This window comes from Mauremys reevesii, linkage group 10 (genome assembly GCF_016161935.1).
Source record: "Mauremys reevesii isolate NIE-2019 linkage group 10, ASM1616193v1, whole genome shotgun sequence".
Lineage (NCBI taxonomy): Eukaryota > Metazoa > Chordata > Testudines > Geoemydidae > Mauremys > Mauremys reevesii.
In genome coordinates, this window is record NC_052632.1 from 60,735,372 (window position 1) to 60,752,495 (window position 17,124).

Sequence of the window (17,124 nt, forward strand, 5' to 3'; positions counted from 1 at the left end):
CCATAGGAAGCCATAGCAGTACAGTATATCGAACAGCAGCCACAGGGCTTATTCTAGGTAACACTGGAGTCTGCTCTGGTCCTTTGCCATCTAAAAATGTGAGAGATGCAAAAGGTAACATAGTTCTCCTCCACTCCTACATGGTGAACTTGGCTCATCTGCAGTCCAGAATTAGGGGCTATAACTAGCTATATTCCAGTTTCAGAAAGTAATTTATGGGAGATCTCCTGAGCTACCCTAACACTGCACTGTAAGAGTCTAGCCCTTTTCCTCTAATATAATAATTTAATCCTCTCTAAAAAGCCATGAAAAGTTATATTCTTGTATAAGTACAATAAACAGTGGATCAACAGAAATGCCCATGAATATACTGTTATTTCCCCCTGAGGAGTGCTATCAATTTCATCAGGTCTCAAGGGGACATTCGCAGGTGTAAGAAATGGTAACTTACTGCAACTGTGGTGCTTTGAGATGACATGCAGACGTGTATTTCACTTAGATGTGGGTGCACCCAATGCACTCGAGCTGGAGAATTTTGCCTATCCATACCTGTAGGGAGGTGGCACTCATACCTGCTGGCCACAGCACCTCCCAGGGCTACATGAGGCAGCACCGTGACGACCCTTCTCCGATTCTTTGCACCAAACACAGAGACACTAGACTCTGATGCAGAGAGGATGGAAGCTGGGTCATGGAATACATGTCTGCATCATATCTCGAAGAACCACAATCACAGTAAGTAACCATTTCTTCTTCTTCTTCAGGTAGATGCAGCTGAGTATTCCACTTAGATGACTCTCAAGCAGTAACCATCCCAGGACATGGGGCTTGGAGTCTACCCAAACAAGGATTGCAGGGCCACCATACCTAAACTTGCATCCACCCTGGGAGATGCAATAATGGTATAATGGTTCGTAAACACATATATGGACAACCACAGAACAGTCCTGCAAATAGGCAATATTGAGACATCACTGAGGAACACCTTTAACTATAGCTGTGCTCTCGCAGAATGAGCTCACATCTGCTGAGGAGGCGTAGCTGAATCTATTTCATATGCAGTCTTTGTTTTACATTTAGAGGTAGTCTGTGAAGAGACTGCTTGACCCTTCATGTGATCTGCATACGAGACAAGTGAGGCAAAGCACAAAATGGTTTAGTCCTGTCCAGACAGAAGGCTAGACGTCATTTGACATCTAATGTATGGAGAGGCTGCTCCTCAGGTGATGAATGGAGCTTAGGAAAGAACACAGGTGTGTATATATATATATATATATATATTACACACACACACACACACACACACACACCCCACCTGGTTCAAATGAAACAGAGACCACTTTAGACAAAAATTTTGGGTGCGGTCATAAAGTCACTTTGTTCTTATCAGAATTGTGCATAAGGAAGTTCTGCCATCAGAACCTGCAACTCTCACACTCTTTTTGTGGACGTTATCGCTACCAGGAATGCAGTTTTCTGACACAAAAGCAGAAAAGAACAAGACACCAGAGGCTCAAATGAGGGTCCCATTAAAGCTGCTAGGACCATGTTAAAGTCCCATAGAGAAACCAGCTCTCAGACCAGATGGAGACGAAGAAGCCCTTTTAAGAATCTTGCTACCATAGTATTGGAGAAAATTGATCTTTCCTGAATGTGGGGGTGAAATGCCGATATTGCTGCCAGATGCACTTCCAATGAGCTACACAAGTCTTGACAATCTGAAGGTACAGCAGGCACTCCAAGATGTCATGAATAGAAATCAGTTGAATTCTGAGGGCCAGTGATCACACCAAAAACCACTTCCATTTACCTGAATAGGCCATTCTGAGAGAAGGCTTTCTACAGTTGAGCAGAACCTGTTGAATAGCTGCCAAAAACTGTTCTTCCTCCTCATTTAGCTACAAAGCATCCATGCTGGGAGATGCTGGGAGCTGAGCATGGGATGCAATGTGTGACTGATTCTCTGTGAGTAGGTCAGAATGGAGAGGAAGGAGTAAGGGAGACTGAACTGACAGCATGAGGTCCGAGACCCAGCATGGCCTTGGCCATGCTGGGGCAATGAGAATGAGCTTCGCGTGATCCGCTTTCAGCTTAAGGATGATATGTGGGATGATCAGGATCTGGGGAAATGTACACAGGAGAGCTGATCGCTAGCTGACATGGAAAGTGTTGGAAAGGGAGCCTGGACTGAGGCCCCCTGAAGAGCAGAAAGGTGACATTTCCCATTGTCCCTTGTAGTAAGCAGTAATTGTCAGAATGCTCCAAGCTGTGAAGATGACCTGGAGGACACTTGTCTTCAGAGTCCACTCGTGACTCGGGGGAAAATTCCTGCTGAGATTATCCACAAGATGATTCTGGACCCCAGGCAAGTGGTCGGCTCTCCTCAATGAAGAACTGCCACGAACTGATTGCTTCTTGGCAAAGTGTGATGGAGCGTGGTCCCCCTTGCTTGTTCAAATAATATGTCATGGTAGCATTTTCAGTAAGTATGTGAACCACTGAGCCCCTGATACAGCCCAGAAGAGCACGACATGCATTGTACATGGCCCATATCTCCAGCACATTGATATGCTGTGAAGACTCCTGCTCTGACCACATATCTTGAACTTTCAGTGACCCCAGGTGTGCTCCTCAACTCATCAAGGAGGTGTCAGTGACTATAGCCCTGGTTGGCAAGGACCGGACAAAGGGAACACCTTAGAATATGTTCTCTGGATGCATCTACCACTGCAAGGAGTCCAGGACCTATTGAGGAAGATGAAAATCTATACGGTGTGAAGAGCTGGACAGTAAACCATCCTGAGCCAAATGCAGAGGTAGCGAAGGTGCAACCTTGAGAAGTGGGCCACCTGCGTGCAAGCGGACCGATATGTGGCCCAAGAGCCTCTGGCACACCTGAACTGTCATGGAAGTCAGACTTCAGACTGAGGCAAAAGGTAGTAAATTGCCTTAAAACGGTTGGTCAGCAGAAAAGATCTCAAACTTTTAGGGCCCCAATGAACTTTATTTTCGAAGTGGGAACCAAAGTTGACTTCGCAGTGTTTAGGATGAGACCCAGATGATTGAGCATACACAGCATAATGTTGATGTGAGCAAGAATTTCCTTTCTGAACCTGCCCCTCAAGTAACCAGTCATCCAGACACTGGAAGATGTGGATTCCTTTCTTCCTGAGATATGTCATCATAACCACACATTTAGTAAAAACACAAGGGGCAGAACAGAAGCACCATACACTGAACATGGTGCTCTGCTATGACAAATTAAAGGAATTTCCTGTGACCTGGCAAAATCACCACATGAAAGTAAGTATCCGGAAGGTTGAGATCAGCAAACCAGTCTTTCTGAGACAATGTCAGGAGGATAGCCGATAGAGTGACCTTTTGGAACCTCATGCATCTGATATATTTGTTGACACCACAAAGGTAAAAAAATGGATCTTATCCCTCTCTTGGATTTAGGCACCAGAAAGTACCAGGAACAGAAGTCGTGACCACAGTATTCTGGAAGAATCTCCTCTGCTGCTCCCCTATCCAGTAGAGAACAAACCTGCTCGCACAGCAGCATCTTGAGAGAGAGATCCCTGAAGAAAGATAGAGATGGAGAGTCGGGGGGATGGATGGAGAGGAAATGGATGAAATAGCCTGATCTGACAGTGTCCCAGATGTCAGTTGTGATCAAGCCCCAAGCATTGTGAAAGTAGGCCACCCAGCCCCCAAACGGAGGGAATGAGGCAAAAGGAGCAAAAACTGGAACACTGCTCTGGACCAAGGAGTCAAAATGGGTGCTTGGAGGGTGACAGGGAAGGGCGTCTGAACTGACCAAACCCCGGGCCCAAATGCCTCCTCAGTTGGGGATCACTCCCCTACATGACAAACAATGTTTAAACCCTGGTGAGGGTATCATCACGGAAATACTTAAACTCCAGCTAACTAACACTAAAGCTAACTAACTCTATATTAGGGTACTAATTAACTATATAAAACTAGAAAAATCACTAAAATAGAAGGATTTTGAGGTGAAAACCACACTGGGCTCCGACTCCAGCCGTGGGCGATAAGAGGGAACTGATGGGGGTCAGGCGTGGCGCCACTTCATATAACCTCTACGGGTTACTGGTAGGCAAAATTATCTGGCTCCAGTGTTCTGGGTGTGCACATGCCCAAGTGGAATACACAGCCGCATCTACTCAAAGAAGAACTGTTTCTTAGCTCAAGCCCTAAGCTGGTGGTTCACACCAAACAATAAGTAACTTAAACAACTAGAGAACCAAAAGTTTGATTTGGGTGGTTTAACATTAGAAACACAAATCAGACGTCAAGAATTGTAACACTTCAACCTCCTTGGTCACTCAATTACAGACCTAAAAGTCGCAAATCTCCAACAAAAAAACCTCAAAAACAGACTCCAATGAGAAACTGCAGAATTGGAATTAATATGCAAACTGGACACCATTAAATTAGGCTTGAATAAAGACTGGGAGTGGATGGGTCATTACAATAAATAAAAACTATTTCCCCATGCAAATGTTTTCCCCTACTGTTACTCACACCTTCTTGTCAACTGTTGGAAATGGGCCATTCTGATTATCACTACAAAAGTTTTTTTTCTCCTGCTGATAATAGCCCAACTTAATTTATTAGTCTTGTTAGAGTTGGTATGGCAACACCCATTTTTTCCATGGTGTGCGTGTGTGTGTATATCTTCCTACTGTATTTTCCACTGCATGCATCCGATGAAGTGGGTTTTAGCCCACGAAAGCGAATGCTCAAATAAATTTGTTAGTCTCTAAGGTGCCACAAGTACTCCTCATTCTTTTTGCTGAATTAAAGACAACGCAAATGTAAGCAGACACTGGGCAAGACCACCATTTGTAGCATATCTGTTTTCTAGAATTCTGACTACTATTAGCCAATATTCCTATCTTCAAATTTCAAAGCAGAAATTGGTTTTAAGTTACTGTTTGAAAGCTGACCTGCACTTGCATGTAGAGGTGAGCTTCCTGCCTCTCCTTCCTCTTTTGAGCCTCTATTCTCTTTTCTTCTTGTAGTCGTTCTACTAATTGTTGAGGAATATCATGGTCTGTGACAGGTTGCAAAACTTCACCTAAAAAGAAAGTGGGTTTGTGATGTCATTTTACAATAATTTATATCTAACAGGGCTTTCATACACACACGTGACTATTCTTGGGGCAACTATTTCTGATAAGCTAAGGAAAGCTTTTACACCTTTAAAACCACTGTTTATCTATACAGCATCATTACATTCTGGCACAGGATGAACTTTCTAATCTAGGCTAGACTACACCCTTTTCATGATTTATATCTTACCCTTATGAAGGATTCAATTAAATGTCAGATTTTTAGGATAATAAATTTTTACTGACACTCAAATTTATACATATCAAGCCTGATCTAGTTCTCATCACTACGGTTCAGTTACATTAAAATAATGGTAATCCATTTCTGCTGTTCAAAATACAATCAAGGCTATTACACAATTACTGTGAAGAGAAAGTGAAGTACTGTAGTGTACACTTATGACACCACTATGTCAGCTAAAGACATTTTTGGTTTTGAAGCTGCAATAAAGACTGGTCAAACACTAACATTTTCCAAGGTTAACTGCAGCTTTCTGAAGCTCCATGGTGAAAGACAACAATAATTTAGGATTCAAAGATAACCATAGACCTCTGCATTTCAATATCTGGGTTTAATCAAAATTCACACAAAAAAGGATACACAAATATATACATACTTAATTTTGATTCCCTGATGTAAACCAACATGTAAGCATTAGTACAGTGCCGAACGGATAAGTCGTCATCATGACCTCCATAATTGTGTTCAATTGCTTCTTCCTTTGTACATCTCGATACAACATCATCATCAAATTTACACCACTGGGAAAAAAGTGAATTATTTAAAGATAGAAAAAAATTATTCTTAACTCAAATTAACTCTCACCTTAACTGACTTAAATTACATGCAAGAAATGGAATTTTTTTTTTTTGCTCTTTCAAGTGTCTAAAAAATATAAAACACTTTCTCCAAGCAACAGAATAATTGTTTTTACAATATCCCACTGGTTCAACATAAGTTGTGCAATCTTCTGTGTTTACAAAAAATAAAGAAGGTCTTAAATTTCTGATGCTTTATTAATTAAATATTTGAGCCTGTTTTATGAAAAACAGAAATCTTTAGTCAAACTATTCAAATTATTATTTACCTTAACAGAATCTGATCTGTTATCCAAATATATTTCATTACTACCATGAAGTTCTGACAGCTGATGCTGATTTATTGTTGTAGAATGAAATATAAAGCAAGTGGTACACAAAAGTATCCAACTACTACTTGTAAATTTTAAACATACTGTGGCAAATACGAAATAAAACATCCCAAAACTTCATCCTTATCTGTAAAATATCTGTTGTGAAAATTGAAGGGGAAATATGAAAAACAATAAATTTACATTGAATCCTGGCTTTCTCCTCTTAAATATAAACAATTAACTGCTCAAAAACATTTTATGGTGCGCATAATGCAAATATCTCAAAGAAGGATGTACCTGACCTATAAACTTCCAGTTATAGCTAGTCATCAGAATGGCCTCTCTCATATTATGAGAATGTCAGAGGGAAAGAGTGTTGAATCAGAGATGTTAGAAACATTTCCCTGGATTTAAATATATGTAATACAGACAGTAAAGACATAAGACATGCTGGTCAGACTCCTCCTGCACACACTAGTTTCTTCTTTTGGAGCCCTAGTATGTATGGGCATGACTGGAAGGATTCCCCTAGCTAAATTATTTGGCCACAAGCCAACCAACAGCAGGCAAACATGACCCTACTCCTCCTTAAGTGGGCGAGAGACCTCTAATGCCTCAAACTGTCAGTACCTTCACTACCAAAAAAAAAAAAAAGATGAAGATTTTTTGTACAAATTAAGCTTCCCTAAGTCTGTGGGACTAGAAGCTGAGTGAGAGAGGAACAGTTTAATAAACTCTGTCGAGAACAAGCATTGTACTGGAGAAAATGAACTTCGTTTCAAAGACAAGTATTCTAGTAGTCCCCACTCCTGGAAACCAAAAGGTTCCTAGGGCAACTCTAATCAGCAATAGGAATCTTAATTGCAGGTTTCTGAGTTGCTCCACAACAGAAGCTTCAACTGCCTCAAAAGACAGAATCAGACACCCTCTACAAACAAACAAAATAGTTTGGTAGTTTGGTTGCTTTTTCAATACTTACTTTGCCATCCCCTTTAGGATTTAAGTAAACAACATAATGTCCGCCATGGTTATCTCCACTATGTACTAGTACTGCATGAAGGATGTAATTTGCAGCATCTTTAGGGTCTGTTTTTTGTAAAAATTCATCAAGTGGCAACTGCTCAGGAAATTCAAACCTAATTTTAAAAAAAGTTAGGTATTTTTACTTGTAATTAAGAGAATAATACTTTTATGCTTAAATGTATTTACACATAAACTCCACTAAAGGAAGTTACAGTACATAACTGAATGTGTCAAATTACAACATCATTTTTATCTGAGATTAACTGCAATGACTGGGTAAAGCAGCATATTTTACATTGTTAATATGGGATATAAATAATCTTTGTATACACAAGGGACCAAATTCTGCTCTCAGTTACAAAGCAGTTTAAATTCAGAATAACTCATCTGAAGTTAAGAAGTTACTCTGGATTTACTACACTGTAAACGAGAACAGAATCTAGCTCAAAAACCCATTCCTTGCAGGTGCTGCAAGACTGAAACTGCTAAATGAGGTACCTTTTGACTGGAACGCTATTGTTATTTTGCATCAGACTACACTATACAACATTCTCCAATTACTGTAACATATGAATTTCCTCGATTTCCTTTTTTGCTGGAAAACAGTAAATTAATTTGTAAACAGAACTCATTTCATGGCTTGTAAAAAATCCACATAAAAGTAAGTACAGGATTTTTCAAACTGCACATCTACTTGTGTTATGAATATCCCAAAATAGAGCGTGTGTGGTGGAGGCAAAAGAAAAAGTGACATGAATAGGGGAGACCCAAGAATTCTGTTTATTCTTGAAGCAGGAATTTGGTACGTAATAAAAACAGTGGCTTACTACACTATTGCAACTTCTCTTACTTTTTTGATACCTATATGATGTAAACAAGGTTCTATATAAAATTGCATCATTTTAAAAAAAACTAAACAACTTGTTAATTATCTAATATCCCAGTAAATGGTTAACAATGGATATTTAATAAACAGCTGAATTTGTCAATCAGAACACTAAAAATTCGTAAGTCAACAATGCACATAATCAGAACTATTTCTTGGGAGCTTTCTTCAGCATATGTCTTCATGTACCTCTCCCTGCTGGTGTCAACTGAAAACCCAAAAGCCACACTTTGGGCAAAATAGTTTCCATATCATATTTCAACAAGTTCAAACTTTATTATGGCAAAAGAATTACCTATCATTTATCTTGATGTTTTGGTCAGTTTGAGGGTCATACATAAATCTCATGAGTTGAAGATGTAACACTGGTGGCAATGTTAGGAACTTCACACCTTTCTCTGCCTCCTGTATGTTAGAAAAGAATGCAAGTTCAGACTCTAAATTTGTCGTCTTAAACTACTCAAAGAAAACCATTTTTGCCCATAAACTGCATTTCTCAGATTAGTTTGTACTACATGGGCTTTCATCTACACCACACGATAGACAGATATAGGATATTTCATAACTTTTTGGTACTTTGGTACCCTCTTGAGCTTCCCAACTGCTACTGCAGTAGTACTTAGAACAAAATAGTTAATTGTTTAAAAGAAGAGCAATAAGTAAGGCAAATGCATAACAACATCGCAATGAGCTACTAACAATAAATGAACAAGCAAGTTGTTTATGAATAAAAAAAATTTATATAGATGCAATATAGCACCAGTGAAACTTCTAAGTTCAAGAAGGTTGATCCAGCTAGTGCTGGAAGATTGCTGAGTGAAAGGTCCTCCCATTATAGCTAGCTTTTCTTTTTTACTTCTTGCTGTTGCAGTCTTGGGAGAACTCAGGTAAAACTTGTGACTTCAGAGAGGCCTTACGAAACAGGGAAGATAGAAGAGTCAAGATGCACATCATACAGTGGATCGCCGAAGACACTGTTTTCAGACTACCAAACATAACAAGAGGGCAGTGAACAAGCTAGACATTGCTAGGCTGCAACACCTTACCACAAGAAGAGCATTTACATATCTTTTGTTTTTCCAATTTATTTTTAACTATTATTGACAAGAGTTATGCTTCTTGTAAAAAAAAAAAAAATCAGCTTAACCAAACCAGTTTTAGACACGGACTTCTGCTTTTCACACTGTGATAGGCAAAGTGAAACTGAAAAGTCAGAGAGAGATGGACTGGTGTAAAGAGATGAATGGCAAAAAAATATTCTGCAACTTCAGTTGATACCTCTTCCTGTTTGTGGGTGACATATAGATACACATGCAAACGCAGACTAACTCTACTGAAGTAGCTGAATGGATTGTCACCTTGAAATCAAATATCAGTTGAAAAATAGAATCTAAATTTAAATGCAAGTTATAATTTCTTCTTTGGTAAAAAATGATAATTTATAACAAAATCAGGGAAAAGCAAATTGCATTGCTGAAGTCTTCATTTCAAAGTAACTTAACAAGAATTAACAAAATATACACAAGGTTGCTTAGAAGGAAGCCACCACAACCAGTTAATGCAAGTTTGCATGAATTTCATAACACTTTTGATCAAGGTAGTTCAATAGCTAGCTCTCGTTGGAAATCCTTTACCAAGGATCTGGAAAGAAAACTCAGTACTTTCTCTTGAATTTTATACCTGCAAGCCATGTTCTCCTGCATCGTATTTGTTATCACCATCCAGCTGTTCTACTGCAACATAATCAATGAAGGACTCAAATACTAAGAAAGAAGCAGAAGGAAAAAACATAAGTTTACTAAAACAATGTGCAGACTCAATGCAAAAACATTAAAAAGAGCAAAATAATTTGCAAAACTTACTCAAGTCTAATTGAAGATTTCTGTCTTTGTAGAGTGAAAAAATATGTTATATTGCTTAAGATTTTCAAACAACAGATTGAGACTTATTTGGAATTAGAGGGGACAAATATAGATTTTAAAATGCATTTTAAAATGACAGATTTAAAAATCAGGTCATTAAATGGTCTACCAGCTTTCTACATTCACTTTGTGAGTGACACTCAGTTACGTACCTGTGCTGTAACTGTTGTTCTTCGAGATTGGAATACACATCTGCACCCTGTCAGGTGTGCACATACCTAGTGCCAGGGGCGGCTCTACGTTTTTTGCCGCCCCAAGCAGTCATGCGCGGGAGGCGCCCCGGAGCCGCGGGAGCAGCGGACCTCCCGCGGGCATGACTGCAGAGGGACCGCTGGTCCCGCGTGGCTCGGCTGGACCTCCCGCGGCTGCGGACGGTTCGCGGGTCCGGCGGCTCCGCTTGAGCTGCCGCAGTCATGCCTGCGGGAGGTCCAGCCGAGCCGCGGGACGAGCGCCCCCTCCGCAGTCATGCCTGCGGCAGGTCCAGTCGTCCCGGGGCTCCGGTGGACCTCCTGCAGGCCCAGCCTGCCACCCCCCCGGCCGCAGGGGACGCCCCCTAGATTTTGCCGCCCTAGGCACCAGCTTGTTTTGCTGGTGCCTAGAGCCGCCCCTGCCTAGTGCACTGAAGCCAGAGAATTCTGCTCAGCAGTATCCATCAGGTTGGTGCTCACATCCTCTGGCGCTTGTTGCCCATCCTATGGCTATATAACTACAGCACCACTTCAACCCACCCCTTCAGTTCCTTTGCCCCGGAATCTAGGACTAGAGACTCAAAAGCACAGGGGATGGAGGGTAGGGCATGGAATACATGCCTACACGCACATCTCAACAGTTACAGCACAGATAAGTAATTGTCTTTTCTTCTTTGAGTGGTTGCTGACATGTATTCTGCTAAGGTAACTCACAAGCGGTACCAGTAGGAGTTGGGGCTTGGGAGTTTATTTAAAGAAAGACTCAGACTCATAGATTTTAAGGTCAGAAGGGACCCATTATGATCATCTAATCTGACCTCCTGCACAATGCAGGCCACAGAATCTCACCCACCCACTCCTGTAACAAACCCCTAACCTATGTCTGAGTTACTGAAGTCCTCAAATCATGGTTTAAAGACCTCAAGGTGCAGAGAATCCTCCAGCAAGTGACCCCATACTGCAGAACTGACTTCTCAAAGTTTGCATTTGATCTAGATACCAAGGTAACAGCATAATGTTTGGTAAAAATACGTACGGAAAACTGGGTAGTAGCCCTACAAATGTCAAATACTGAAACATCACTGAGAAATGCAATCAATGTTGCTCACTTGGGCTCTCATTGAATGAATCCTAATTTCTGTGGGGGTGTGGTCTGAGCTACTCCATAAGCTGTGGAAATGCAGGAAGTTATCCACCTGGAAACAGCCTGCACAAAGATTGGCTGACCTTTGATCTCATCCTCATAAAATACAAAACATCGAGATAATGAACAAAACATTTTGGTTCTTTCCAAATAGAATGCAAGGCAACACCTGACACTTAAAATATGACGACACTGTTCATCTGCATTTGAGGAAATAATACAGATAAGAAAATAACCTAGTTAAAGTCAAAATGTAAAACGACTTTGGACAAAACCTTTGGATGTGATCTCAAGGAAACTTTATCTTTGAGGAACTGTGTATATGGCAGCCCTACCATTAAGGCCTGCATTTTGCTGACTCTTCTTATAGATTTTATAGTAACAAGAAAGGCTGTTTTTGGGCAAGGAGAGACAACCGACAAATTGCTAGCAGCCTAAATAGAGGACACATAAGGATAGCCAGTACACTACATAAGTCCAACAATAGGACCATTTCCTTCACAGGTGGAAACAAGTGGACTATACCTTTCAGAAATTTCACTACTATGGAGTCTGAGAAAACTGACTTCCCTGGAATTGGAAGATGGAACGCCAAGATCACCACAAAACGAACCCTTAACAAGCTAAGAGCCAGACCCAAAGATTCAAATGCAACAAGTAATCCAAAATGTCCTGAACACAAGCTAACATTGGTTGAATTCCCTTACCAAAAACTACTTCCACCTGGCCAAATATGTAGTCCTAGTAGATGGTTTTCTACTATTAAGTAAGACACTCCAAACTGCTTCTGAATATTGCCCTTCCTCCTCATCTTACATGTACCATCCATGCCGTGAAGTATAGATCTCTCAGCACCAGATATGCAATCTGGCTGTGGTGTCCAGTCAATAGTTCAGGAAGGAGAGGAAGAGATCTGTGAGGCTGAACCGACAGATTCAGAAGGGCTGGAGAACCAATACTGTTTTGGCCAAGTCAGTGAAATAAAAATTACTTTAGCATGGTCCAACTTCAGTTTGAGGACAACCTGAGAGATTAGAGGAATGGGGGGGAAAGGCATACATCAGGGCCACGCCTCAATTCAATTGGAAGGCACCGGTTAAAGACCTTGGGCTGAGTCCTGCTCGAAAACAAAACTGATGGCACTTTTTTGCTATCCATTGTTGCACGGATTGACGATGGGGTATCCCATTCCCTGAAGATGGACCTCACCACATTGCTCTTCAGAGACCACTTGTGGTTTTCAGAAAAAGTTCAGCTGAGATGATCAGCCAACTGGTTTTAAGAACCTGATAAGCGTGTGGCTGTGGACATGTCATCCTGGATGCAAAAGTGCCAAAACTTTATTGCTCCTTGACAAAGTTAATTGAAGCAGACTCCTGTTTGTTCACATACTATATTACGGTGATATCATTGATAAGTATGTGACTGCTTGCCAGCCGCATGACAAGCTGGCTGGTTAAAGTTGGAACCAGAGGGCATCCTCTTGTGAGACTTGCGTCTTCTCTTAGAGAAGTCCAGTTGCTTTGCAGAATAAGGTGGTTGTCTGAAATACTGTTGGGAGTACCAATGGAACTTCTGCTGTTGTTGCTGATCTCCAGACTGGCAACTTTTAATTGCTGGGGTATAAACCCCTAAGAACTATAACTGGTCCTGGCATCCTTAAAAGAATGTAATGCCTTATTTGTCTTTTCAGAAAATAAAGACCATCCAAACAAACATCTCTGATCTGTTGCATGTCTGGAGCAATGCCAGAGTTCTGCACCCAAGGAACCCTTCACAGCTGAGGCCATAATCTTAGATGAGGTGTCTGCCACATCGAGTGCTGACTGTAGCAATGTCTTAGCCACTATGAGGCCCTCTGCCAGGAAAGACTGAGAAGGGACTAATGGGGGTCAGGGCAGTGTCACCCTTACATAAGCCAGGGGAGTGGTTATGAGGTCCAGAGGGCTCAAGCACCTCCCCAATGGGTACTGTTAAGCAACGTTCTCTGGCTTTGGGGTGCGCGTGCACATGAGTGGAATACATGTCTGGAACCCCTGGAACCATCTGCTTGGTTTACTGAAGTCTTAGATGGCTCTATATTTCTTGCCTTCATTCCAATAACTTGCTCATGTAATTAACAATTAGCAACTGCTACACTGCTCAGTTAGCTGTTCTCTTGGTTTTTATTAACATCTCCATTTGTATGTAAAAATGGTCTGAGTTACTCAAAAATTCATCTGCTCTAGTTGATCATGCCTATACTACTCCTGGGGGAATTCTGCACATGTGCGCAGAATTCATGTATCTTGCAGATTTCTGTGGCCTGTGCTCCCCCTGCCATGCTGGAGCCTCTGCATTTATTTACTGACAAATAAAACTTGCAGAATTTTAAAATATTGTGCATAGAATTTTTTATTTTTTTGGAGCAGAATGCCTCAGTAGTACTATATTTAAATCATAATCCATGTGACATTATTACTATTGCAGAAGCAACTAATTCAGGGTATTACAAAATATTATGACATCAGAAGACGAGTTAGTAGGAAAAATAGATGAACTCTTAAAATACAAGATGATCCTAACAAGAAATGAGTGGAAAGGAAAAAAGAAAATATGGCCAATGCAAGCAGAATCTCTCTAAATCATGGGTTCTCAAACTGGGAGTCATGACCCCACAGGGGGTCTCAAGGTTATTACATATGGGGAGGGGGGGGCCACACTCAGAGGCTTGCTGTGTGGCAGGGGTCACCAGTACAAAAGTTTGAGAACCACTGCTCTAAATAGAAAAATCTGTGAGGTATCTTCATGCTGAGACACTTACTTATGAAATCAAAGGCCTTATTTTCCAAAGTGATGAGCCCTTGCAAATCTATTTGAAGTCAAAGAGGTAGGTGGGTGCTAAGCATCTCTGAAAATCAGCCCCCAAATTTAATTTGTGCACATAGAATACATATCACTTACTATTTTTCTTTCCCTTTATACTTAGCTGGATGTCATAATAATCCTCTATTCGTTCAGACCGATAGTCTACGTGTTTGCATTGAATGTAAGACTGCAAACAAAAATAAAGATAGGATTTCAATATGTACAAACAACAGAATTAATTTTAAAAATTTGTTAACTGACTAAATACATACCACCATCTTTCCTCTGAATAATTTAGGGATAGTGCCCTCTACACACGTGCCTTTCATTTTATTTTCCACATTATCAAGCAACTGAAAGAAATTAGATTTGCACTGTTATACAGCCTGAACTACCTTTTTCTGAATTCGTTTACTTAAAGTATATAATTTTAATTTAATGGTGAAACTTTGGCGACTTCACTTTTTCTTGTGCTACTCATTAGTCACTTCTCCTTTCTATTAATCCTTTAAGTCCTCCTTTCCCCCCAAATCCTTTCACGGCTATCCCCATGCCATTTCCCCTTAGATTTGAAGAACTTTGCAAAAGTCTGTGATGCACTAGAACAGCAGGATAAAATCCACAAGCAGAGTACCTTCAAAATATTTTTTTTTAAATTGGGCTTGTGCCTTTTAGAAATATCAGGAATGTAACATCTGGACTTCCCTGGTTTTGTTAGAGGACCACTGTGAACACTTTTCATTTAACTGAAGGAGCAAAGATGCTGAATCTTTTAACAGATTTCTATTCACAATGTTACTTGTATAGCTTTCCCCAAATGTAAACATAAAACAGTTTTCAATAACTACAAATATCTTTCCCCTCATAAGTAAACTAATTTGCTCGGCTCTTGTGTTATCACCGTTTAACTATTTCTGCAGTCAGAGTCTTTCAACCCAGAAAGAAACTGAATTTCTAATTTAAAAGAAGGGGAGAGAGAAACTATTCAAAAAAAGCACCCAATTTTCTCCCACCATCTTTATTCATCAAAGAAACAAGGGCACAAATCCAGTAATTATTTTCCTTTCCAAGCCACCTTTAAATGGCATTTCTCCAATGTGACCTTACAAGGAGAGTCAGCACATTTGAAAAGTCTTCTATATTTTGTTTCTAAACTTTGCTTTCCCTTACAAATTGTGTGTCCCTATCTCCCTGCTCCATACATATAAAAGGCCACATAAAGCTCATGCTATATTTAGAAAGGAAGATGCCATGTAAAATGGAACTCTTTAAGCCTTGGTTTACTCTAATCTAAGGAATCAATTTCAGTATTAATAGGAATTTAGCTAAAAATATATATATGCAGATATCAGTAAGAGATGCTGGAAACTTACCACTCGACATAATTCCTGAACATCATGTTGCATGAAACTGTCTAAAGTTTCCCACCTTTACAAGACAAACAAGTAATAACATCATTATTTTATAAAAGTGCAGAAATCCAGCATTTTAAAAAAATATTCTGATAATTCAATTTTAGAATAAGAGTTTAAATAAACAGTCAGATAAAGGAAGATCTGAAACTGGCATCCTGTATAATTCTACTTTCAAAACCAGATAGACCTGAAAAATGCTGCCGTTTTGTTACAAAAATATTCCATCGGGTGTTCCACTCAAGTGCCTTCTACAAAAGGTAAATATCAGCTGTTCCTGTCTTAAAATTACCAGTGGTCTTGGCACTTAATATCTACATCTTATTCTACTTTCTCTTGTTTTAAGATTGGTGAGGGTCTGGACATGAGGATATTTGCAAAAAAATTGACAGTTTATTTTTTCTCTGAAAAGAAGTCGCTTTTAAAGATCCTTTGTCAAACTGCACATCTAGACATATATCAAAGGACAGACATTAAGACTGGATTTTGAAAGTACTCTGTATTGGCCTAACTCTGCTCCCATTGACATCAAACATAAAACAGATGGAAGTAGAATTAAGTCAAAACTGTGCACTTTTGAAAATCCACCTTCAAATATCACAACTTCTTTATTAGTTTTACTTTAAAGTAGAGGAAACATGGAACAACTTCAGAATTGTTTTAACAATTTCAGAATAATATACCAATGTATACGTCTATACCCCTCTACCTGAAAATCTCAAAGAACGTTACAAAGATTAATTTAAAGATGAAGTTAACTGAGACACAAAGAGGTTAAGTGACTTGCCCACGGCCATATGGGAAATATGTGGCATACTTAAGACCTGAAAACAGATTTCTTGCCTCTCTGTTCTGGGCTTTAGCCACTAGTCATATTAAAGACAAATGAAACAGCGAAGGATTAATTACATCTCTATAAATATCTGATTATTGTGTAACATTAAAATGAACAATGCAACACAAAGATGTTTCAAATTAAGAACTAATGGGCAGTACTGGCTTCTCAGGTCAAAGACAACACTTGCTACAGTGGATAGTCAAATCTAGATTCTGCAGAATTACCACACCGCGCCTTAAAGTGGGGGGCAAGAGAGGGGCACTGTCCAGCTTGCTGAGGGAGAGGAATAGCACCTTACGGACAGGAGGGGCAGTGAAGTTCAGAAGCTGCTGCAAAAAGGGGGAGTGGGGTCAGCTAGGCTGACTCATTCCTAGGGAGCCTTCAAGAAGGTCAATAGGGAAAAGTGAGTGGCTCTAAGCCATGCTTTGCCTGTCCCCAAATATTTCAGAGTCCCCTCTGCTCCAAGTGCCCACACTGGAGCAGAGCTTCTAGACTTCAGAAGTGGAGGGCTAGGTAGCAAGTGCTCTCCATTCAGAACTCCCTTTGAACTCGGTGGAAATCTACTACAAAGTCACAGTTGGCATAACAAGCAA

At 40.2% G+C, this 17,124-nt stretch overlaps 1 protein-coding gene across 10 annotated transcripts in view; it reads right to left on the reverse strand.

Moving 5' to 3' along the window:
- The window catches only part of USP7 (ubiquitin specific peptidase 7), a 145,284-nt gene that overhangs the window by 25,744 nt on the left and 102,416 nt on the right, over nucleotides 1-17,124 (reverse strand). For all 10 annotated transcript variants that reach the window (XM_039491151.1, XM_039491153.1, XM_039491154.1 and 7 more), the window contains 8 exons: nucleotides 15,655-15,709; nucleotides 14,554-14,634; nucleotides 14,378-14,468; nucleotides 9,861-9,943; nucleotides 8,476-8,585; nucleotides 7,251-7,407; nucleotides 5,756-5,900; nucleotides 4,974-5,104 (listed from right to left, as the gene is read on the reverse strand). In XM_039491151.1, the coding sequence (XP_039347085.1) occupies nucleotides 4,974-5,104; nucleotides 5,756-5,900; nucleotides 7,251-7,407; nucleotides 8,476-8,585; nucleotides 9,861-9,943; nucleotides 14,378-14,468; nucleotides 14,554-14,634; nucleotides 15,655-15,709 (853 nt within the window). The remainder of the gene's footprint in view (nucleotides 1-4,973; nucleotides 5,105-5,755; nucleotides 5,901-7,250; nucleotides 7,408-8,475; nucleotides 8,586-9,860; nucleotides 9,944-14,377; nucleotides 14,469-14,553; nucleotides 14,635-15,654; nucleotides 15,710-17,124) is intronic.